Here is a 24,875-nt window from a genome sequence, read left to right as displayed (position 1 = left end):
ACACTTCAGTTCAGTTCTGCTGGCACCGGGCTGTACCGCATGAAGAAATACACCCTGCTGTCACAGAAATATTAGGAAATATTAGGAAATATTGCCAAATATGAGCTGCTGCTTTTCACTATGACAATAAATCCTCCACCATCGTCTTGTTGCTCAACTCTGCTCAACTTTCCTGATGTGATAAGTGAAGTGTGACTCCTGCTACACTAAGTTTGTAAATGTAAATGATGACAATGACAAAAGTAATGTTACTGGTGTGTGTTACTGCAGGATGTCTGGTGTGTGCTGGTCCTGATATGCTGCCAGTCAGTGTTAGACAGAGCAGCTAGCGAGCCCGGTCCAGCTGGAGCAGTTAGATCTGTACAGTCTCTCCTCTGGTTTCTGTGAAGCTCACAGACTCAACAAAGCACCAGACAGAACAGACACAACTCCTGTATGTCACATCACTTTGAGTTTGTTCTTTACCAGAGTTTCTGCAGGTTTGAACAAGTCAAATTTAAGACTTTTCAAGACCTTTTTAAAACCATTTTAAACTAAAATTAAGACATAGACGAAGTACAAAAAAGTAAGAAAAAGTGCGGTCCAAGAATGACTTTTTACATCCATCCATACTACCAAAATATTCAGCAATGGTGTTCGAAATCCAAAAGCAGTTCGAAAGCAGAGTTCGGGTCGAGCAGAACTGGAAGAACCGGGAGCTGCTGACACAGGCGAACAGAAGTGTGTGATAGTGTGACTTCACTGGAGACTTTTAGAAGCTAACTGGTGTTTTTCCGAATGTGTGTGACACCAGCGCTTTCACACCGAATGTGCCCGGGCTGATCGCTGCACTGAATTCTGGATGTTCAAACCAACACATGTTAAATTTACACTTTCCCATAGTCGCAGCAGATTCTGCAGGCGAAGTCTTTACAGAACTGGTGAAGTGTGCGGTGATAAATTCTGACCAGGCTGTTGGCAAAACGCCACTTATGTTCCTGATACTTCAGACAGAAGACTGTGAATCTCACCAACACATTTCACCAAAACAGAACACAAAACAGGCGATTGTTGACGGAAGCGGTAAATGAACGTACATATTTATAACTCAACTGAATGTAATTTAAGATCTATATGAAAAATACAGACGTATTTAAGACTTTTTAAGGCCTTAAATTGAGATCAAATGAGACTTTTAAGACCCGGCAGAAACACTGTTTACATTCTATTCAAAGAGATCTGTCGTCTCTAGTTTGAAGGCCTCAGAAACCTGCTGTGACTGACATGTGGCCACAGTGAGACGAGCCCGGACCGACTTCACTTCACTGGTTTGAATGTTTCTGCGCTTCTCTTTGCAGAACGAATCTAAATGACACAGAATCACTGTTCACCCTGGAGCAGGTGCACGTCATGGGATGTCTGTTGAACTGTCCATCTGTCTCCCTCTCTGTCTGTCTGTCTGTCTGTCTCCCTCTCTGTCTGTCTGTCTGTCTGTCTGTCTGTCTGTCTGTCTGTCTGTGCGTGTTATCTGTGAGTGTGAGAACTGAGTGCTGTGCTGTGCAGCCCTGGGGGAGGTGAAGCTGCATTCAGGAGCCTCTATGGGCGCCACAAAGCTGCATTCATGCCACTGAATGGCTGTTTTCTACAACCAGGCACTAGTCATCCCAACTCCATTGGAACGCCTCTATGAGTTACCACTCTCCCTGCCTTGGTATGCAGAGCCTCATCCAGCAAAAAACACAAATGGTGGGATTAACAAAAAAAAGACACAAAACACACTTACATGGAAACACTGAGGGGATACGTGACTCTCCACTTTCAAAGCGCCCTCAGTTCTCATCCCGTTCCTAACAGGGGTTTAAGGATTTCCTGTTTTCTTTCATCTCTTGTTGAACCTGCTCGGCCGTGACTCGACTTCCACATGTCACGGATCATTTACTGTCATCGTCGGGACAAAGTGCAGTGAGCGTCTTTGTTCCAACAGAAAGAGATTCGCACACGTGAAACAATATCGGAGATCACACGTTCGTCACGTTTGATGACGAAACATTTAGCTCTGTCAGTGCGCTCGCTTTAAACCTGCTTTACTTTCCCAGAATGCCTTTTGAGAAGCCCTGGGGAGCAGACAGGGACCACAGACAGAGCGGCAGGAGCTTTTTTCCCAGAGGGATAAGTTTGTTAATTCATGGCGAACATGACGGTGGCTCTGTGATTACAGCTGTGCTCCTTCTGGGGACGTCGTCACGCGGCTGCCACCTGTTTCAGAGCGGATGTTTCCTTTACAGCGTGACAAATCACGGAGCAGACCGAAGCCTTTAAATGAATCGCGCCCCGTGTTCAACACTTACACTGTTCAAAGTGACATAGTCTACAAAGAGCAATATTCATAGTTGCCTCCCCACGCTGTCAGGCCGCGGCGCTGCTGTCCTGGTGTCATGGCTGCCAGCGTGCAGCTCTGTAAGCTGTGATGCAATTCTGATATCTGATGTTGAAAAGCTGCTCGCAAAGTAAATCAAGAGGCCTCAGCGTGCAGCCACAGCTGGAGTCTAATGAAGGTATCAAGCAGCAGAAAAATAACAAAGCTTCTCATTCAAATTCAGGTAAAGTCTTCTTTCCAATTAACAGAGTGCCGGAGTCATGATTCCACACATTGACTTCCTGTCAGCAGGACTCCCACGGTGCAACGCTTCAGCCGGATCGGGCACTTGGAAAGACCCGGCAGCTGTCAGTCGATAGCGCTGACTGTTCATGGAGGAGGGAGGAGGACCGGCACCTCATTTTAAATCCTTATGCTAATTCTGCTGGACTGTGTGAGTCGGGTTGTTTTTCACACCAAGCCTGCGACGAACAGGAAGTACGCTCAGCGGACGACCACACGACACTCAGACTGCATGTTTGTTATTGAGGCTGTAGTTTGTGTTGGAGCTGAGCTTGATGACGTCTCATGTGAAGTGTTCCTGATGTTCATAAACTACAGCTGACCGACACATCGGTCAGTCGATCAGCTGATCACAGAGATAAATCAGACAATATATTTATATTCTGCCTCTGCTGCAGATATTTATCACAAGTGTTCAGTAACTACAGCTGAGGGTTCATTTACAAAAACGTGAATATTCTCCAATACATCAATATCAGAACTTTACTTCATATTTTTGGTATCGAACACAAATTAAGAAACACATTTTAATATATCAACACGGAATAATCTGAATCTGCAAAGTAACTTTAGTCACTGAATAAATGTTGTAGAGAGGAAGTATAAAGTAGCAGGTGCAGGACTGGAGTCAACTGTTCTGTTATTCATCCTCTGACACCAAGATTTTAATTTTCAACAACAAATCAGCTCCGATTAATTACTGATAATCAGTATCAGCCTCTACTGATCATCTTTGATCAGGCGTCAGACGAGAAGGATCCACATCACACACAGTTTCTTCATGCATGTGACATCATCCATGAAGCGTTACCTTACATAACGATGAGCTCCACAGTTTGGTGTACAAGCTTTACATCTGTGAGAAGAAGCAAAGTGAAGCGCTGGTACAGAAGCTGGCAGACTGAGACGTGAACCAGGAGGTGGTTCTGATCACTGAGCCTTCATTAGAACACGTCCAGAACTAAAATACATACAACCTGAAGGAAAGGCTGCAGCACAGAAAAGCACGAGAGGTGGAAACAGACAGCAAGTGTGCAGCAAGGATACAGGAGGGAAGGAGGGAAGGAAGGAGGGAAGGAGGCTCCTGGACCACCAGCCCTCTGCAGTATAATACAGGCTGGAGACTCACCTGCACGTCCCAACAACACACCTCAACCTGATACACAGAATATCAGAACAGCTGCAGCTAACAGCGACTGTCATCACAGACTGACCTCCTCAAATATCCACAAGATGTTCAGGTTGTTGTCACAGAAGAAGAGAAACCAGAAGATTCACGTTTAAGAAGCAGGAAACAGAATTCTGACTTGTTGTTTCTCTGCTTGAACCAGTTAATTCATCACTGTAGCTGAGATCCAAACAGGTGATCATCATCATCATCATCATCATCATCATCACATTCCAACTCCACACCTGGAGCTACCAAACACACCCAGAAACATCACACACACACACACACACACACACACACACACACACACACACAGAGGCCTTCAGACTCCACCACAGGGAACCTTCAGGGTCCAGAAGTGGCGGACTGGATCTCATGTTCTGAATGTGATGTTGTGACAGCTCACATTAAACCAGCTGCACATCAGGCCCCGTGCACACACACACACACACACACACACACACACACACACACACACACACACACACACACACACACACACACGCTGCTGCAGACAAACACACACAGCCACTCACCAACTCCGATCTTCTCGTCCTCCGTCGGCGTCCACATCGTGTCCCGGTGCACAAACAGCAAAAATCCCCGAGGAAGAAAAAAAAAAAAATCACCCGATGCGGCGCTTCATGGAAATCCTACTGATGTGTCACCAGAGAGGGAGACAGAGGGGACGGGGGGGACAGAGAGGGACAGAGAGGGACAGAGAGGGAGGACCGCAGAGGGAAAGTTTACTCCGGCTGCTCTCTGGAGGAATTATCACTCTTCAGGTGTGGACGCTGAACCAGCTGCAGCTGTTCGGATTATATAATGTTGGATATCATGTCAGGTTTGGAGTGACGCATGGCGCGGTGCGTGTGTCCATCTCCTCCTGCAGAACAACACGGGGGGGTGAGAGGAGGAGAGACAGGATATCTGTACAGCAGCAGGAGGAGGAGGAGGAGGAGGAGGAGGTCAGGGTCCCTGCAGCCCACCCACAGGTCCTGTTCGGTGCCGAGCTGTCAGAGAGTCCGCGCCGTCAGATCAGCACCGCGTCCCCGTCAAGTTGAGCCCAGCCGTCCGTCGCCCTGCAGGGATCCTTCTCAGTCAGCTGCGCATCTCCTCAGCCTCTCTCCGCTCCGCTCTCCTTCTCAGTCAACACGAACACACGCATTCCTCCTCCGGCCGGCCGCGGTCAGCGCGCTGCTGCCGCCAAACTTGTTGTGCAGAGAAGAGGAGACGCGAGAGTCCGGTCGGTTCTGTGTCCGGTGACGGTATGAACCGACCAGCAGGGAGAGAGAGAGAGACACAGAGAGAGAGAGAGAGAGAGACACACAGAGAGAGAGAGAGAGAGAGAGAGAGAGAGAGAGAGACAGAGAGAGAGAGAGAGAGAGAGACACAGAGAGAGAGAGACACAGGGAGAGAGAGAGAGAGGGAGAGAGAGAGAGAGAGAGAGAGAGAGAGAGAGAGAGAGAGAGAGAGAGAGAGAGAGAGAGAGAGAGAGAGAGAGAGAGAGAGAGAGACACAGAGAGAGAGTCGTGCGCAGCAGCAGGAGGCTCCATCAGTTTAAGAGGATCAAGCGAATGAAAAGCCCTCAGATGGAGAGGGAGGTGTGTGTGTGTGTGTGTGTGTGTGTGTGTGTGTGTGTGTGTGTGTGTGTGTGTGTGTGTGTGTATGTGTTGGTCCGCTGCACCACCCGGTCGTTAAAGGTTATCATTGGTGCCATGACGCGCGTGCAAAATTGGCACATACACTGGTTCATTTGGACGCGTGCACACATGAGTGACGTAGGAAACACACACACACACACACACACACACACACACACACACACACACACACACACACACTCTCACATTGAACCCGTGTTGGTTGTGTGTATAAAAGTAACGCGTTACAGTAATATATTAATTTAAATTACTTATATTTCACGTTACTGATCATATTCCAGTTCTGTATTATCACAGTTGCGTCACAATCCACGTTACCGACAGAAGTGACGCGTTTATTGTTGTTGGGTTTTAATTAATCTCGGTTCTGTGTGTTGAACACAGCCGAGCCCAGAAGTTCTGTTCAGCCTGAGCGAACTGAGCCTGATGATGAAGTCTGACTCGGTGTAATCAGTAACAAGTGACTCTGCAGGCAGTGATGTTGCTGCATCATATTATAACTTTATAATGAAGGTAACGAGTAATCTGGAAAGTAACGCTGGTCACCATGACGCCACAGTGACGTCATCTCTGTGACGGGGTGTGTGTGTGTGTGTGTTGCGCCACCATGTGTTTGCTGTGGGGCAGCACAGTGTTGTGTACCTGGTGTGTTGTCGTCACTAGCTCATGATGTAACCATGGTGACGTGGTGATAAAGACTTTCTTCAGTCCTTCATGTGTATTTACAGAATACTTGTTATCTTATATTTCTGTCATTATATATTTGCTTCGAACTGGTTTTCAGTTTCCTTCCTCCACCTGTCAGCTGATGTCACAGTGAACTTCTGACCTTCATGTCGTCATGACGTGACGTTCAGGTGCTTCCTCCTCCTCCTCCTCCTCTTCCTCAGTGAGACGTGGGACCTGTCTGCTGTCTTCAGTGTTCAGAACTGTGCAGAGTTCACATGGATCCACCTGTGAGGAGAGAAAACAAAGGTCAGTGGCTGCAGTGATTAAAGGCAGAGTACGTAATTTATGTCAGGCGCTGTTCATTAACACACAAGTGATCGGAGACACTTTTTAACAATGTCACAGCAGGACTTATTATCATCTTTTAATTAATGCTCCCGACCGTTTTTACTGCAACTTTCCAAACTGTCTTTATATGAAGTATTTAACATGTATACACACCATCAGCCAGAACACTGAAACACTGACAGGTGAAGTGAGCACTGATCATCTTGTTACAGTCAAATGTTCTGCTGGAAACTCTTGAGTCCTGGTGTTCATGTGGAGCCTCTTTGACGAGTGTCATCCACCCAAACATGGCTGCAGATCAGGTTCACCCCTCATGGCAGCAGCACTGCCCGACTGCAGGACAACTCACCTGCAACACTGCAGAAACAGCTCAGGAGTCGCCGGTGTTGAACTGGCCTTTGAGTTCCTCAGATCCCAAATCAGTTGAGCATCTGTGGGATGCACCAGAACCAAGTCCCATCCACGTTGGAGCCTCCATGGATCGGTCTCAGCTCATGGTACATCCTGTGGAAGCTCAGTTGGTTTGAGATCTGGGGAATTCAGATTCCAGGTCGACACTTTGAGCTCTTTGTCACGTTCCGCGGGTCGTTCCTGACCTGCCACTGAGGAGTGTCTTTGTCATGAGGAGGTGCACTCGGTCTGCAGTTGTGTTTGGGTGACTGGTGTCTCTCCAACAGGGGTCTATGTTAAGACGAGGACTCAAGGTTTCCCAGCAGAATGTGGAATCGTCACAAGATGATCAATGTTATTTATTTCACCTGTCACTGGTTTTAAACTTGTGGCGGATTCTTGTATGTGCACACGTTACAAACAAATAAACACAAATCCTCCACAAACACACTAAACCACCACAAACAAACAAAAAACCTCTACAAACTCGCAAAATCACCACAAACACAAAACCTGCACACAGAGAGATCAAACTACCACTGCTCCTCTTTATCTCCCAGCAGGTGACTGACGAGAGGAAAAACCCTGAAGACGAGCAGTCGAGACCGACAAGAGGAGCCTGAAGCTGCGGAGTGTTCAGAGTGAGTGCTGCAGTTTTTACTGGCTATTTATGTAATAAACATTTTTTCTTTAAATACACTGTTGTGGTTTTAATCCTGCTCACCCGATTGTTGTGTTGAGTCTTTAGACGGAGGTCAGTGTCTCTCGGTGGCTTTATCAAAGCTTTAACTATATTTGATATGTACATATTTGTGCAGTGGAGACCTGAGCTGCCATCACCTTCATTATCTGTTCCTACTTTGGGAATGAAACGGGGTCCACGTGTTGCTGAATGATGTCTGAGCAGATCAGCCTCTCTGCATCTCTTATCACAGTAATTCATTATGCAGCCTCACTGTCGTCTGCACACAGTAGTTTCTGTATATATGAGAGAGAAGGCAAACAAAACTTTCCAAAACAGTCCAGACAGATAAACAGGTGACAAGAAAATTATACATCTTTGATTTTAAGGTGAAATGTCCCTTGAAGTATTTTTAGGTTCTAATAAATGTTTTTAAGTTTCTCAGTAATAGTACATGAATTTATTTCATCTTTTGAGGGAAAACTGCAAGAGAAATGATCTTTTATACATCATTATACCAATAATATCACCTATTTCTATCAATTCCAATCAAACCAATGAGATGCGTGGGAAGAAAAGGAGCTCATTATAAAACTCTTCAGTTTGTTTCAGGTTGATCAGCTGATGGTCACAATGTAACTCTGACCTCTAGTGGCTGATTCAAGTAACAACACAACAACTTTCAGTTCTTTCACAGAAGTTTGTAATATGATGCTTCATTACCTGCTGATGAGACGGAATACATTCACCTCAGTGTGCCCATCGAACCAGAACGACCTCTTAAAGTCATAAAATTAAATCAATTAATTCAAAACTCCGCCAGCTGTGATGATACTAATAAGGATTATGAGAAAAGGCAAAAGTTCCAAGAGGGAGGTCTTTTATTATTAAAGTAGAACTTATGAACTCAAGTATATACTGATAGTCTTATCAACCATTTACAACCAGAAAAGCAGATTTATAGACAAAACAATCTCTTGTAGATTCTGTGGCTCTGAACAGCTGCTGCAGGATGAAACACTCAGCGTCTTCTTGAGCTCCACTTCAGTTTGTGATTGGACGACACAAACGTCACGTAAACATCCGTCTGTTCGTTCACAACCCAAAGAACAAATCTGTGGTGTTCAGTGTTCATCCTGCAGCAGCGAAGTCGACTGGTTTCTCACCAGAACGACCAGTAACAAAAACAACAAAAACTAAAAATAAATCACTCCACACGGGACTCGATCCAGGTCGTTCACAGTTTTGTGAAACGCGTTCCTGATTGTTTGACGCAGCGTAACGTTGATCTGAAAACTTCCAACACGTCTGACGTTGGTGCAACAAAAGTCATTTACAACATGAACACACACACACGAGCTCAAAGAGTCAGAGACTGTGGAATACTGGCTGTGACGTTAACCTGTAACGATGACTGAGGGTCAAAGGTCGGCTGCTCGATGAGGTAAACACGCTGTGAAATGAAAATGTGAAAAATTGTTATTAATACAAAATCTAAATTTCCCAACGTGTGTTTGAAACCTTGTAGCAGCTGATAATGAAACAACATCCAACAACAAGTTTGTGTAAATTACGACTGAAATTAAAAGGCAAACTAATTAAATTTAAGTAACAATCATTGCATAATACGATTCATTACATAAACACTGTTTACTGTATTAATATCCCCTTCAAAGAGACATTCGTGTTCGCCAACATTATGATTCTAGTCTCGGGAAACAGAAATTACAAATTGATTGAAAAATTGTTGAATACATCCTCAATGTGCCGTCAAGTTTATGCAACAATCTCGGATGAACTTAAAGCAGATTCTGTTTATAGAACGGTCAAAATTAAATTCTCTTTTTTGGTTCTTTCTCTGTTTTAAATCAGCTGCGACTCTGTTTTACTGTGACTGAGTTACATTTCTTGCTACACTTTTTGCTTTAAAGACTTTATTATAAGATTTATTAATTTAAAGGATTTTCAGTCGGCTTCGTGCTGCCAGTTTGAAAAAAATAAAAGTTTAAAATGAAGAAGAAAAAAAGATCCATCAGTTTCTCCGTCAAGTCCCACAAAGATAAACTAAAAAAAATTCAATTCAATCAGAAACAGTCAAAATAAATAAATCAAACAAAATTATCCGACTTTGAAAAACATTAGAAAACACAAATTAAACAAGTCGGATATTGTCATTAAAAATGTATTTTTGTTTTATAACTTTAGGGGAAATTATACAGAATGTAACTGCAGACTGGAGCATCAGTGCAGTGGAAACCTGCTGCAAACATCTGATATTAAAACAAGTATTTTTATTATTATGTGCATAGAAACATTCTTGTACCTGCGAGTTAAGAGAGAGGACTTCTGTGTGTCTTTAAATCTGTACAGAAAACACTTTAATGTGTTTCAGGCTCAGAAGTGTTTCCAGTGCATCCACGTTTTTATTGCTGTAAAATGAGGAAAAACTCAACGAGCCTTTATGATTATTTGGCTTTTAACTTTCATCATTTAGAAAAGACGACTGCAGAGAAAACACCGTGTTCAGTCCTGGTGTCAACGTCCGTCCTGAGTGATCTGATGACGAACAGACGTCCCCCCGATCAAAATAATTCAATAAATAAATAAAGAACTTAATGTTTTACATCTGCTGAATTTATAAGAAGGTCCAAATAATGCAGAATGAGTCAGAGACAGAGTTTCACAGAGTTTATAAAGTGTCTCCAACTCAACAACTCACTAAACTGACACATTTTTAAATGGAGTCTGGGGGCAAAGAAGGAGCCTATATTGTTACTGTTTAGTGTCTTTACAAGAAGGAAACTGATTTAGAATTTGCCTGTAGCAGTCGGATCATTCAGGACGAAGACACCGGGTCAGAACTGGGCCAAAGTTCTCTGAGGATGTTTCATCAGTGGATGACACTGTTTAGTTTTCCTCTTATGGCTCTAAGTAACATTTTAGATTAAAACTGAGAGATTCATCTGTTGGGTGCTTCACGCTCGATGAATTCAACTCTGAGCTCAACACAGAACAGTTTAGTAAACAAAGCGACTCTCTCGGAGCGGAGCAACATTAAATCTTCCTTCCACATAAAACATCATAAATATTTTTTATTCACGAATCTCCCTCCGACTGAAACACAGCAGAGAGTGAAAGTCAGTATTCATGTTGAGCACCGTGATCTTTGGGAAGCATTTATTCACCATCAGTCTCTCTGAAGTTCAGAATACAGAGAGACAACATCCCACCAGTGTGTTCACAGTCAACTTGCCTGATGAAATGAGAAATGATGGTTTTGAAAAAGGGGGAAAAAAAGTCCTTGTTGGGGTTCAAGTTTTCAGCAGCAGGTCAGGAGAACCACCTGTCTCTGAGGGACCGAAGGATACGGATCTCCTCATCTGACTGGTCTGGATAGTGAGGACGGACACACACACACACACACACACACACACACACACACACACACACACAGAAACACTGTAAAACATCTGAACTTGACCAAACAATTTTGTGATGGTGAGCGGATGAAACGTCAGTGTTACTCACAGTCTGGATTACTTGGATCATCACTTCTGAACGACTGGTCCGAGTTCTCCGAGTCGTCGTCGTCACTGTTGTCGTCGTCGCTGTTGCTGCCAAGAAGTTCTGCAACCTGAGGGAGAATTTCAAGAAACTTTACTGACGATTCCTTCAGAGTTAAATCTACAAACCACTGAGACACGACAGGCTGCTGCTGCTCCTGTGTTGTGCAGAATGCGTCAGTGGTCCAGGTGGAGATCAGGTACCTCTTCATCTGTGGGAGAGTTGATCCGGTCCTCGTTCTCTGGGTCATCGTTGTTCTCCAGTTCTTCTATGAGCGGGTCGGTGTCAATATCATCATCGTCGTCATCGTCGTCGTCATCTGTGTCTGAGGAATCATCATCATCATCTTGGTCTTCATCATCCTGAAGAGAAAACAGTTGTTGAGTTCATTTATCATCATTTCTAACATACGGCCAGAATTCAAAGAGAGATCCAGAAATAAAGCAGGCAGCAGTTAACCACAGTTATGTTGCTAGCTTTCTGTTTGCTAATTAGCTCATGGCTCAGTTAGCTGTCCAGTCACACTGGACCAGGACCAGGACCAGGACCGGGACCGGGACCGGGACCGGGACCTCGGACCAGGGGGAGAATCAAAATTCCGACCAAATGTTACAAAATGCTTCTTTAAAGCAAGAAGCCACAAGATTGTTCTAAATATTGAAGTGATTAATTTGACTTGTTTCATTATTAGTAACAGAGAACAAATGTGCATCTAGTCAACTTGTCACTACTGCACATGATACGTTTAATTTAATTAAAGATGTGATAAATGACGTCAGTACTCGAGTCGAGAATCATGATTACACACTGTGATGTGCAGCTGTTGAATTAATATCTCCCAGACTGCTGATTGATCAATAAACTTCACCTGATCGTCATCGTCTCCCTCCTCTGCCAGTTTGTGTCGTCCCACCTCGTAGAGACGACACACCGTGTCCAAGCTCACCGTGTCCTGGTTCTACAGACGAAGACAAAACATCGATCTGTGCTCTCAAATGTTTTTTTATATTATTACTAATAAAGAAAAGTTAGTTGCAGCACTTATAGGATGCACAAGACAAACAACATAATATAATAATGCAGCAAATAAAGTCTGTTAACTCAAACTGTTTAATTTAATTAGGTTGTTTAATCTTTAAATTAGTTCTGTGACTCGATCATTATTGATCCATTAATTTCTGGGTTTTGTGTGTGAAGCTTAATGAATTACAGCTGAAGATTCATGATACAATCTTGTGTTTCATAATGAGAATTAAATTAATCTTTAATAAAATTTAATGCTACAAGTGTTTGTACAAATGTTCATCATGACAGAGAGGAACTCTGACTGATTACAGCCTCTTAACCAGCCAAAGACAGTTTAACTCACGACAACAACAGTCTTTATCAGTTACTCCGTCTGTGTTTGGGTTGTTATCATCTGTATTTGTGTTGCTGTGAGTTTGAGGCTAAACTTTATGAGAAGTACCTCAATGACAGCCAGGTAACAGTCTTTAGTGTCGGTACACAGGTCGAAGATGTTCCTCTTCACATCCACCGTGGCTGAAAAAGAAAAAACTACAAGTTCAAATACAGAGAAAAAAAAAATCACCATCATATAACTGACTCGAAAAGACAGAGTTACAGTTAAAAGAGTTACTGAACACACGCGTTTGTTTTTCCTGATGTGATTTTTGTCCAATGAACAGTTAGTCTGTAATAAACATGAGGTGCTGCCTACCAATGGGCTTGTAGTCAGTCGCATCGAAGGTCCTGAAGGACGAACCGAAGGGGCTCTTCATCTGCTGGTCCATCGCATCATCCTCTTCATCAGCCTGCAGCATCGCTGTGTGGAAGGATTCAGCACATTAAAGATGTCTGTCTGTCTGTAATAAAGGACACACATGCTGCTCAAACACACACAGAGCTCGTACCTCCATACATGATGGTGGCGTTGCTGTTGAAGACCAGTCTGCACTGGTCCAGAGCAGGGACAGTGTGCAGGAGGTGGAAGGTCCTCAGGTCCCACTGACACCTGCTGTCAAGGTGAACAACTACAGAACAACACAGGTATCTGTGGCACCTGCTGAGTATCAGGTTCCTCTTTATCTCAGAAAACTATTAATCATACGTGTAACAAGTCTGAATAAACATCTGACTGTGCACGTTTTCATTAAAGCCACCAGGGTGAGGATACGATCTCAGTGTTGACGATGACCTCCAGGCTGTTAGGATGGAAAACTCCGCTGATGTTCATGTTGAACTTGTCAAACTTGTGGATAGCTCGTGACGCCCGCACGTCCCACAGCACCCCGTCGTTTAGCACCAGGTCGTCGCTGGGGTTGAAGGTGGCACAGTTCCTCTTGTAGTTGTTGGCCAGCGCGGGATCGTTCAGAGTCAGAGTCTTCTGACCCGTCTGGATGTCGTAGATCTGCAGCACACAACGAGAAACGATGTGGGAAAACATTTGATTTTCCTGAATGCTTCATATTAAAAGAAAAAAGGAGAAATAGAGGGAACTGGTTAAATACTTAAAGAAAACAGAAAACAGAGCAGCGAACTGAAGGAAAGTTGTGACGTACGTGTGCGATTTGGTCCTTGGTGCCGATGACTCTGTCCTGAGAGAGTTTACTGAATTCGACGTAGTGTTCGTCTGAAAACGAGTTCCTGAGAAAGAGACACAAAATTAAAGCACCACAGTCCACAAAACCCGCGAAACTCTGACATGATGAGTGAAGTTAAACTGTGTGTGTGTGTGCGTGTGTGTGTGTGTGCGTGTGTGTGTGTGAGCTTTACTTCTGGGTGAAGACACCGTCCATGCTCCACAGTGCAGACAGGGGGAAACTCCAGGAGGCAGAGGTGAGCAGCAGCTTCCCATCCTGACAAACAAAAACAAGATTCAATGTATATACAATTTATTCAACTCAGTCAGAACAATGTCTCTTATTTCTTCGGACTCCTTGCATGTTCTAAAAGAAGAATACCAGCTTCTCTGAGGATATTAAGTCATGTATTTTATTGTGACACTTGATGATGTCATCTCAGGCTTTGGGAAACTCTGATTCACATTTTTCACAGTTCTAGATCAAACAACTGATCGACTAATCAAGAAAATAATCACTGATGAAAATAAATGTAAGCTGCAGCCAATAATTCAGCCGTGAACAAGAATCACCTACTGTAAATACTTTACAATAAAACTCCTCCGTTATTTAGTTATTTGAAAGCTTTTATTGTGAAACAGCAAAATCAGGAAATGCTGGTTTTCAACTGCAGTAACTTCCTGAAACAACTGAAAGCAGATTTGAGGGAAAAGTAAAAATACAGCAGATATGTGAGAGTTCGAACAAGGAAGCTGGAGAGAAACTAAACTAAAAACACCTTTCCCTAAAACTTCACGCTCAGACACAAATTAAGTCTCGCGAAACAGGTTTCATGTAATACAGAAGAGGGTCGTGTGTGTGTGTGTGTGTGTGTGTGTGTGTGTGTGTGTGTGTGTGTGTGAACCTACCCTGGAGGGTTCGAGGTGTGTGATGGCTGATGTGTGGCAGGTGTAGTTGACCACCTCCTCTCCGGAGAAGATGTTGTAGAACTTGAGGTGACCGGAGCAGGTTCCCAGGATGAGGAAACGCTCGCGGGCCGAGAAGGCACAACAGGTGAAACCGCTCTCGTCTCCATCGCCTTCGTGGAAGACCGTCATCGGACGAAACCTGCAGGAGATTTTTTTCAAATCATTCAACAATCTCAATTTCCATCATCAGAAGACACGTTTCACCTTAACGTGAAATAAGCTGCGTTCAAAGATGGCTGATTACCTGCTGAATATCAGGTGTCTATCCAGACAGCCTCGGTCCACTCCGCCATATTTCGGGTACAGCACCCTGCTGCCCAGGCGGGCGGTGAAGTTGGGAGACGCCTGTCGCCTCTGCTTGGGCTCAGGACAGCGGTGGGGGGTGTACAGGGAGAACGGGGGGCAGGTGGTGACAGGGTTGGGGCAGCGGGCGTGTTGTTCCCTCAGGTACTCGGTGATGATGCTGTCGAGGGTCGGAGGGGAAGGAAGGTGGCGCTCCAGCTGCTTCTTCATGGCTGGAGTCTGATCCAGAGACAAACAGTGGTCACAAGGTTTATTCACACCTGGTCGTCAAGAACTGATATATTACTTATATCTTACTATATTTACTTATTCATATCTTGTTTATATCTGTAGTGTGATAAACCAAACAGAACCACAACAAAGTGTGTGACGGACCTGTATGAAAGCACCGTGGTCAGACTTCTGTTTCAGGGCGCGAAGTTTTTTTCCTGAGCTGCACTGGGCCACCGGGCGCTCTCGTGAGAACAAGATCCGGCCAACCAGATGTGGACTCTGCCCATGAGGTCCAGAATGAGGAGGAGGAGGAGAGAGGAGGGCAGAGGAGCATGATGGGTGAGGAGTGATTGGGGAACGAGAGGACGAGGGAGTGATGGAGGAGGCTACAGCGACCGAAGACACAGGAGAGGTCCCAACATGACCGGCCATACGAGCTGTGATCCCGCCAGCTAACCGGCAAGTCCTGGGAATCCCTGAGGAGGAGGAGGGGGTGATGCAGGAGGAAGAGTTCGGACAGAAGGATGCTACGGGTAAATTCGCCTCTTTAACGAGTGTGTTCGCCGTGTCGTGGAGTCCTTTAGCCAGGAGGTGGTTTCTGATCAGCATGAGGAGCTCCTTCTCAGGAAAGGTGATCCGTGACTGGGCGACCACATTCGCCCTCTGCAGACGAGCCAGCGAGACGTCGGTCCCCATGAGGAGAGGCTTCCCCGACACTCGCTCGGTCAGCTCGGCAGCATACCTGCAGAAACGAACGTGCTCGCTTCGTTTGTCCTGCAGCACCGGCTCTTTCATCAGCTACGGAGGTGAACAGAACAAGAACACATCACATTAGTGGGCGGTGACAGGTTGTTTTTGTTGGTGACATGTAGGTCAAATCCTGAATACAAACCTCTGCTAAGCCTGCAGATAATTTAACAAAACATTTCTTTTGTCTGTATCAGAGTCCAGATGCTGTCACGGGGCTCGTGTGGCAGATTTGAGAATGAATGTTTGCATGAAATCTTTTTAAGAGTTTCTGAATCTACATCAACATCTTTTTGGACTCGGAGCTGCGATCTTGTGCTCACCTGCTGAATGTGGCTGCTGGTGAAGAGCGGCAGCTTGCTGATGATTTGTCGGATTGCTGAGCTGCGAGAGAGTCCGACCAGAGCCTTGCAGGCCAGAGCTCGGATCAGGTCTGCATCCGTGATCGGCATCTTCACCGACAGCAGAGACAGAAGCACCTGCAGGCGACAGAGAGGAGAGTGTTGGGCTCAACATTTTTTATTTCAAGGGTAGAACTTGGAAATTTAGCCTCAGAGTGCTGGTGGAGTTTAAACATGTGTTTTGATGTGTTGTTCCTGTGATGTTTGGTCTGATTGATGCAGCAGTTCTCTTAATCCAAGACAAGTTTCTCTCACAGGACACAATAAAATAACCTTCATCACAGCCGCAGCAGCCTCGAGCAGCATTTTCTCTTTGCTTTATTTCCTACTAATGTTCTGCAATTCGATATAACGCTTTTCATTCTCACCTTTATGCCGTTGTTGTTCTGCACTACCTGCCACATGTGGGCCAGCACTCTGTTGTGGGGGGCGGGAGGCTGCTGGGGGTGGAGAGACGGTCTGAGGGGGGCGACAGCAAAAGCACCCCCAGTGTTGAGGCTCTGGTCTGGAGCGCACACACAGTTCGCTATCACCTGTGTGTTGAAACAGAGGAGAGGCGGGAGTCATGATGACAGACAAGACAGAAACACTTGACTGTTGTTTGATTGATTGTTAATCATTTTATTGAGAGTTTTCCAGAGAAGATTGTGTTTAGACTGCCAACTATGTCAGTGGTTACTAATTTTCCACTCAGTTGGGATTCATTGAGCGAGCTGACTAATAAACACGGTCATACACGTCAGCATCGCTCACTGATCAGAGCCAGCTGCTAACCTGTAGTGCAGACTTCTGGATCTCAGCATCGTTGACGAACACTTCGCCCTCTGCAACTCCCAAAATGACGCTCATACCTGCAGCAGATAAAACAAACATATTCATCCACCTCCAGGACTTAAAAAGATCCAAATACTGTAACTGGAGGTGTAAGACAGAGACTTGCACTGACCCACAGTGGAAACAGGCGACCTGTTTTCATCCAGAACCTCGATAGTGTCCGCAAGCACCAACTGGACTTTAGGAACCACCACCAGGATCGCCAGGATGTCCAGCGCATATCGCACCGTGTCACTCCTGGACAGACAGATATAAAGATATAAAGATCAAGCACTGAAACAAACGACCGATGGATCATTTTGACTGATTTTCAGTGACTTTACCTGCCGTAGTACGTCCTCCAGTCGCAGGCTGCTGATATGAGCTGCAGCATTAAAGGGACACAGGACAGTTTGTAGAAAACCTCCACCGCCTCCCAGTGAAGCTGAGGTCCACACTCGATCAGGAACTCCATCATCTCGATAACCTGCTCTCTGGTGTACGAGTATGCCTGGAAACAAAAGAAGAAGAACACACGGTATCACGCAGCTTTCCTTCTTCCAGCTCCCGTCAAACAGCTCTGCACAAACAGGATGATGATGATAATCGTTTCTTACCTTGTAAAATGGCTGCTGAGGGACGACGGTGCCTCCATCTGAGTGCAGCGACTGTTTGACCAGCTCAGCCTTCACAGCCAGGTGAGCTTCAAAATACCTGAACAGAGTCAAATCACTCATCAACTCGTGCTCAGTAACATGGTGGTGCTTCACACAGTTTACAGCCAGTAAAGAGCAGCTGCAGTCAGGTGAGGAGCTTGTACACTGATCAGTTTACAGTCAAGTGTGTCAGGCAGGAGGAGGCTGAGTGTTGGCTTTGAAGTCATGCGATGTGTAGTTCAATTATAACCCAACGTTTGCTTTTTGTGTCTGTCACAGATTATTTCCTGTAATTATCCAGCAGGCTCTGTGTCGAGGGAACCAGACTGGTGCTAACAATAATTAACGCTGGTCACTTGTTGTGATGATGTCATCGACTACCTTCCACTGACTCGCATATTAAACATTACCTGCGCAGGGCCATGCAGGTGTGCTTGGCTGTCTGCCGGCTGGAGAACACCTGGTCATCACTCATCATGGACACCTCGTTCTCTGCGTTCAGGATCTCCAAAGTGCTGATCTGCATGAAGAGAAGGAGACACACCAACATGTAAAAGGTTTCCAGATGAGACAGGTGACACAATATTCATGTTAGAATCGATGAAGAATTTAGTTCTGACCAAGTTGACGAGCCTGCGCAGGCCGTCCTGGTGGTCAAAGAGCTGCAGCACGGCTCTGAAGGAGAAGGAAATGGAGAAAAACATGGTGGCATGGCAGACGCCGGCAGCGTGGGACGACTCCAGCAGCCACAGAGCGTAGGACACCATGTCTGACAGCACGCCGTCCTGCAGTGTGCACACCTGCAAACACACAACAGAACAGAGGCTCCGTATCATTTCTTAAAACCTATTCTAATACCTAATCAGCTGCCATAAAAATGTAACGTGATAACTCAAACACGTGTGAAGATGTGCTGTGTGTGTGTGTGTGTGTGTGTGTGTGTGTGTGTGTGTGTGTGTGTGTGTGTGTGTGTGACGCACCCTCTCCAGAGAGTCCTGATTGTACGCCAGGTAGTACAAGCACAGCGACACTCCGGTCGCTGCCATCGACGGCCGCGGGATCTCCAGAAGCTTCTGCACTCCTCCGCGAGCGATGAACTCCGCCGCAAACTTTTTATGGAGGAGCAGCGAGGCGAGGTACTGACGAGAGACACAAGAGACGGACTCAATGCTTTGAAAGAAAAACACTCAACAGCAAACAAATCAGTTCATTAGTGATGACGTGTGACGACAGTCCTGCTCAGCGTGTCGTACTCATGACTCAAGTGTTTTTGTTTTGTAATCTGCATCCACAAGAATGAAAAATCTGGTTTAAGCCGACGACAGTGAATCTACAGAGACGCTGTAGCACCTCATACAGTTTGATCCTAGTGAGGTTTATGTTTATTAAAAAGGGTAATTCCACCAAATTTCCACATTAAGGCGTGTTCACAGGTCCTGGGGAGAACAACTGTGTGTGGAAAAGGTCGAACAAAACCATTCGCTGCATGTAATCTGATAATCTGCCTCCAGTGATGTCACTCAGTGAATATGTTGCATTGTGGGTAATGTCGGCTCCATGTTTTTCATATTGACACAGGTAAGTGGCAGAAAAACTATGTATGGATTCAACAATATATGATGGTAAACTTGAGTTTTTCAGACCACAAAGAGTTGATGAGCTTCACAATGAAGAAACTAACTAGCTGCAGTTTCTGTCACAACAATCTCACAAGTCAAAGTCAAAACCCACATGAATAAATGCTGAGCTAATACTACACTGCATTGAAAGGCATGAAAAAATATTCAGAATATTCAAAATCTAAATTAAATCGAAGAATTAACGACACCTGCACATTTTCTGCTTACAAAAACATCTGTCTAAATTGAAAAACAGGCCCAGAGTTGGACACCTCTGAGTGAAGTTTATAAATGTCTTCACTATCTCTCTGTGGCTCTGAGCAGCTCCTCCTTCAAAGCTTCATCTTATCCTCCTCACACAGACACGCAGCTCCTCTGTGGGGAGCAGCAGCAGGGCTGAACCAGGAGCCAGATAAAAGACGGACTCAGAACTCATCTAACTATAGAAAACACTATTTTCATAAACATAATTCAAGACTTTGATTCACAAAGGGAAAATCAAACATGAGAAGTTAACTGGCGTAAACAAACCTTTAACACCATGAGAACATTTGGTAACACTTCATTTTAAAAGGTCCACATATTTCTTTGATATCAAAAAAATCACAAAACTTACTTCAAGATTTAATTAAATCGTCCTCAGCTTTGATAAGTATTTAATAAATAGCTGCGCACTTTGTTGATACATATCCAGCAAACTCCAAACTGCTTTCTGCTGCATATTTACAGCTTGAGGATGTCGTATTTGAAGTGACATTTGAACTGGAGAGAAGACTGAAGTCTGTGGACAAAAATAATCTGCTCACTTCAGCAAGCTTCTGTCTACATCCATAATGTTTTGGTGGCGTCTGAGAAAGACAGTCTTACCAGGAGGGCATCAAAGATGAGCTGGACGTCTTTGGTCTGCCTGAGGTCGATGTAATTCATCATCAGCGACAAAGTGTCCAGCCGCATGAAGAAGGCAAGCAGCTGCAGAAGAGACAATGATAACTGAGCTACGAAGGATTTAAGACGAGACAAACACATTCATTTTAAAAGGTGTGGTGTTGTGTTTTGTGTTGAGTCTCACATCCTGGTAATCTCCGAGCGGCGTCAGATACTGCAGGATGAGTCTCTGCTCCATGGCCAGGCTCAGCGGAGAGAGGCTGTAGTCGGAGCCAATCACCATCGAGCTCATCTCGGACCAGGAGGTGCTGTCGGCCGGCTGCTCGCTGGCATCGCTTCTCTCCACCTCCTCCTCTGTCTTGCCAGAGAAGGAGGTGAAGTTGATTTTCTGCTTCGCCTTCCTCCCGTTCTCCTTTACTGCCCGTCTCCTCCCTCCTCCTCCTCTTCCTCCCTGCCTGTCCTCCATCTCTCTGGAGACTGGGCTCGCTTGGTAAACAAAGTCTGGAAGCAGTCGGGTCGAGCTGGATCCACCAGTGCTGCTGCTGCAGCCGCCATTCTTCAGAGCCGGACCGAGCTGGGACAAAGGTTTGGAACTAGTGTTGGATGCTGCCCTGCTGCTCTCTGCATCCTCTCCCTCATCTTCCCCCTCCGTCTTGTCTTGCTGGTCTGTTGAGATGTTTGAGGTTTTGGTTGTTTCGACCTGAGAGTCCTGAGGTAGATTCTTGGTGGGACTTAAGCTACTCTTGGCGTTTTCAGCTTGTAGCTTATGAAGGCGCGAAATCATGATGGGTACCTGGATGTTGATTGGAAACAGGTGATTTTGTCAGAACCATGACGAGTTTTTTACAAGACTGTGTTTTACGCTACAGTAGCATCTAGTGTACAAACTCAACTATGTTGAGGGTATAAACTGTACTTATAAAAGGGAGAGATAGTGCAGTGAATGACCGGCTGACCCACCAGCTGAGCGTTCTCCTCTCCGTAGCTGGCCGCCACTTCCTGGTTGCTCATGGCTCTGGCCAGCAGGCCCGTGGCGTAGATGTTCAGTGGTCGTTCTGCTTCACGAGCCCACGTGAACAACTTCTTAACCAGACCTTCCTGTCTCACACATACATCATATCTTAGAGCTGATTCGAGGCAAGTTATCATAGACAAACACTTCACTTTAACCCGCTGTTTACACAATTTATAAGCAGTTAATATATATCTAGTAAATGTTTTATAACACGCTTCGATGTAGTTTTTATATTGCTTAACTTCATGACCACCAAATGTAAATGTAAATAAAAGCAAAATAACACTTTTACTTTTTCTTCACAATCTAATAAAGCCGAGCCGTCTTCGACATGGTGCATCTCCTACAGCTGTACCTTCTCCTGGAAGACGGCGGACGTCTCCAGGCCCGGCATGATGTTCTGAAGCAGACGACAGGCTGCGGTGTTGAGCTCCAGCTCTCTGCTCGTCATTATATACGTGTCCATCAGCTGGAAAACAAACACAGAAATCTAGTCGAGACAGTTTTTGTGGCAACTCAAACTTACTTATACAAAGTTAGTTTTAAATAGCTCTTCTGTATATCCTGTAACAGCAAAAAGAAAGGAGTCACGCAAGTGTGTAGAGACGAGAGAGAAGACGGACAGGAACTTTAAATATAAAAGGAGCGGATTATAATTGTGTCACAGCCAACAAAGACTCTTTAAATGATGCTGAATATCTGATCATTCAAAAATGTGTTAGTTGAAACAAACAGATAATCAATTATTTATCAAGTCTCTGTTTCTAGTTTCTCAAATGTGAAGATTTTCAGCTTTTCTCTGTTTTATTCTGTTTGGTGTAAACTGAATATCTCTGGGTACTCAACGCCACAAAGGTGTGTTTGGATTCATACACACTCTTTGAACTAAACTCATCCTTCAGCACACAGTCTTCACAAACCACATCACACAGTTCAATAAGAGCCCCGTCAGTTCTCACCGCGTTAGTGAAGTCATCGTTCATAAAGAGCATCTTCAGGAGCTGCCCCAGCATGCAGTCTGGATCAGCCCGACCTGAAAAGTTACAGAGGAGTCAGAACCTCAACGACCAATGAGAAGACACGCTTCAGTTCAACTCAGAAAACCCTGACTGATACATTTACATTAACCACATCAGGCTCCAGATCAGGTAATCACATCTTGTGCTTTTGGAATGTTTTGGATTGTAATTTTAAAAAAAAAAAGATGATAACCTGGATGACGGTCATCAAACGGATCAGGGTCGGCTTTGTGATACTCGGCTGTCTCCCGTTCAATCAGCTCAGATATTCTGCAGACGACACAGAAGATGAAAAACTTCCAGAGACACATGTGTCTAATCTCATGAAACAAATCACACAAGGATTACTGATTTTCAGAAACAAATCTCTGCTGACTTGGTGAGGATGGTCACCAGCTGCTCTGTGGTGCCCTGCTGTGCTTCTTCCCACTCGTCGAGCAGCGTCGCAAGATCCGCCTTAGCGTCCACGGACATGGCTACTGCCATGGCAGCTGACACGGCAGCCGACAAGGCCGACGACAGGAGAGCTGACACAGCGGCCGACGGCTCTTCTTGAGGGTTAGACATCGCTGTCTGATAGACAGAAGGAAGAGAGGAGGAGGAGGCGGAGAGAGAGAGGAGAGACAGGTGAGGGTGGAGAAGAAGGAGTAAAGATGGTAGAAGTGAAGGAGGAAAAGCAAAATGGTTTAAGATTACTTGCAATGTTGAGTTCCCATAAATGTGACTGAAGTCAGATTTCCTTCCTTAAAATTATAAAGTGTAAAGCTCAGGTCAGATAATGGTTTTAATACAAGGTGCACATTTTCAGACAGTCTCTGCTGGGAGACATCAGAGTGTTCGTCCACATGAGAAGTGAAAGAAATGATGATGAAAGGAAAAATAAATCAACCCTGCCTCCTTCCTGACTAGTCAAAGTTGGTGTGAATGTCAGGTTTTAGAAAGTTAACAACATTATCAGATACAGTTCTTTATCTGACATCACAAAGGTGTCGGGGGGACGATTCAAAGCTGTTTAACCCTCCAACAAGAAGTTCTGTTGAAGTGTACTGAGCCCACGACTCTGACGGAGTGATTCAGCCTTCTGCCTCACCGTGTGACCTGCGTGTAATAAAATCAACAAACTGATCATTTTATGTTATTAATCTCCACATTTCTGTAGTAATAATTTCCGCCATATCATCCGTCTCAACCGGGAGACTCACCAGTGTCACCACCATCATCATGCATCAAACAAACAGGTCACAATAAATCAAGATACTGTCTGATATCGTTATATGATGATTAGTTATAAGTGTTGTCTTCTCCTGGTTTCAAAGGCTGCATTCAAGTGAAGTAAAGTACCAGACCGTTCTGTTTGTTCTAATACCTGTATTTACCTACTTAGTCATTATATTCACATTACTGATGATTACTGAGTTCATATTTTGTGAACAGAAGTGCTGACAGTCATCCTTTCTACTGTGATATTTAATACTTATGAAGTGCTTCTGAGAACATTTCAGAATATATAGATGTATCATGTGTGTTGCAATGAATCCTAAAACTATCATGACATTATTTCAAGGCCATACTTCTGAACACTGGGGGATTTATAATTATTACTTTACTGTTTCAGTGCACTACAGTGCAGTTTAGAAATAAGTTTCTTGTTAAAGTGTAAAATATCTTTGCACAATAGTGTTTTACTAACACATTTGAAGGTTCATTGCAAATAATGTGTGTATATTGGTCGGTATATCAATATTGATATTGGCATCAGTTCCAGAAACTACAGATCAGGTGTAGTTGTGTGACAGGTTCAACTCCACCTGTTACGTCTCTGTAAGATGAACTTCTCCCCGTTTGTCTCCAGTGTTCATACTCACCCTCGGGTGTCTGAGTGTGGCTCGACGCTGAGGCATTTCTGAGCGGGTTTCAGTTTCACAAACTGTAAGAGATTATCAGAGTTGAGAGAGCCTCCGTTGTTGCTGTGAATCCAGAACCAACAGGTGTCCTCTGGTCAGGACAGCTGGCTCGGAGGACACTGGCTGCTGTGTGAGCCGAGCTAACGCGGCAAAGAGATGACAGTTAGCAAACTTAAGCTAACTCTCCCAAATTCACACCGCGTCCTCCGGGTCTCCTTCGCGTCCTCATAGCGTTAAAAGACACACAACCCGGGTGCTTTTGGTTTGTGTTGTGTGAAGCTATAAGCTGCTAAACTGTCCGTGAGAGCAGCGTGAGGAGCGGACACGGCAGCATGTTGACAGTCCGCCGCCTCATGTCACAGTCGCGCACACAAACAGCTTCAGCTAGCAAAGATAACAGTTTATAATGTGACACACTCACCGGAAGAGAAGCGTCCCGTGTTCACTGTCCCGCCTCGACCGCTCGCTCCAACTAGTTCCGCCAAATTCGCCGAAAAAAGAAAGCAGATGAAACCACGCTGACATTAAACGCTCACGATGAAAAAAAAAAAAAAGTTTCACGTATTTTTTCAAACTTCTCCCGGCGGCCGTACGCGGCGTCACCGCACGACAGTCGACGTTAGA

The 24,875-nt window shown here is 44.9% G+C and overlaps 2 protein-coding genes and 1 long non-coding RNA gene across 10 annotated transcripts in view; 1 reads left to right on the top strand and 2 right to left on the bottom strand.

Annotated features, from left to right (window-relative positions):
* LOC119020607 (dedicator of cytokinesis protein 3-like) overlaps positions 1–5,102 on the bottom strand; it is a 155,589-nt gene extending 150,487 nt beyond the window's left edge. For all 4 annotated transcript variants that reach the window (XM_037100064.1, XM_037100065.1, XM_037100066.1 and 1 more), the window contains exon 1: positions 4,346–5,102. In XM_037100064.1, the coding sequence (XP_036955959.1) occupies positions 4,346–4,382 (37 nt within the window). In that variant the 5' untranslated portion in view covers positions 4,383–5,102. The remainder of the gene's footprint in view (positions 1–4,345) is intronic.
* Positions 5,103–6,310: 1,208 nt separating this feature from the next.
* Positions 6,311–7,577, top strand: LOC119020612. Of its 2 annotated transcripts, none has more exons than XR_005075373.1 (2): positions 6,311–6,448; positions 7,441–7,577. It is a non-coding gene; the product is annotated as an uncharacterized LOC119020612 (long non-coding RNA). The 2 variants fall into 2 exon arrangements; XR_005075374.1 differs by having other exon boundaries at positions 6,337–6,448; positions 7,444–7,577.
* An 848-nt stretch (positions 7,578–8,425) lies between these two features.
* Positions 8,426–24,858, bottom strand: LOC119020608 (DDB1- and CUL4-associated factor 1-like). 4 transcript variants are annotated; one of them, XR_005075372.1, is made up of 31 exons: positions 24,213–24,650; positions 22,724–22,920; positions 22,541–22,617; positions 22,288–22,361; positions 21,684–21,797; positions 21,274–21,411; positions 20,498–21,106; positions 20,296–20,397; positions 18,790–18,948; positions 18,430–18,609; positions 18,220–18,329; positions 17,771–17,867; positions 17,498–17,664; positions 17,287–17,411; positions 17,115–17,191; positions 16,709–16,873; positions 16,263–16,418; positions 15,355–15,990; positions 14,921–15,198; positions 14,617–14,815; positions 13,902–13,984; positions 13,688–13,772; positions 13,303–13,536; positions 13,040–13,133; positions 12,847–12,951; positions 12,595–12,668; positions 11,995–12,084; positions 11,330–11,488; positions 11,091–11,196; positions 10,816–10,951; positions 8,426–9,015 (listed from the first exon to the last, which is right to left on the bottom strand). XR_005075372.1 is itself a non-coding variant. In XM_037100070.1 (31 exons), the coding sequence occupies exons 2-31, from the start codon at positions 24,246–24,248 to the stop codon at positions 10,893–10,895; spliced, it is 4,785 nt and encodes a 1,594-aa protein (XP_036955965.1). In that variant the 5' UTR covers positions 24,249–24,391; positions 24,673–24,858; the 3' UTR covers positions 8,426–10,892. The 4 variants fall into 4 exon arrangements, 3 of the variants coding, with proteins under 3 accessions (XP_036955965.1, XP_036955966.1, XP_036955967.1); XM_037100070.1 differs by adding an exon at positions 24,673–24,858 and having other exon boundaries at positions 8,426–10,951; positions 24,213–24,391; XM_037100071.1 differs by adding an exon at positions 24,673–24,858 and having other exon boundaries at positions 8,426–10,951; positions 24,213–24,274.
* Between the last annotated feature and the right edge of the window lie 17 nt (positions 24,859–24,875).

Source organism: Acanthopagrus latus, chromosome 6, assembly GCF_904848185.1.
Source record: "Acanthopagrus latus isolate v.2019 chromosome 6, fAcaLat1.1, whole genome shotgun sequence".
Lineage (NCBI taxonomy): Eukaryota > Metazoa > Chordata > Actinopteri > Spariformes > Sparidae > Acanthopagrus > Acanthopagrus latus.
Note: the sequence above shows the minus strand (reverse complement) of the source record. Positions and strands in the feature narration are given on the sequence as shown.

What these genes read in the sequence shown, in the direction of transcription:
- LOC119020608 (XM_037100070.1), bottom strand. Translation starts at nt 24,248, where the DNA reads ATGCCTCAGCGTCGAGCCACACTCAGACACCCGAGG. An exon ending in CCACACTCAGACACCCGAGG is followed by an intron (nt 22,921 to 24,212) that starts GTGAGTATGAAC and finishes TCTGTCTATCAG; the next exon opens with ACAGCGATGTCTAACCCTCA. An exon ending in AGGGAGACGATGACGATCAG is followed by an intron (nt 11,489 to 11,994) that starts GTGAAGTTTATT and finishes TTTTCTCTTCAG; the next exon opens with GATGATGAAGACCAAGATGA.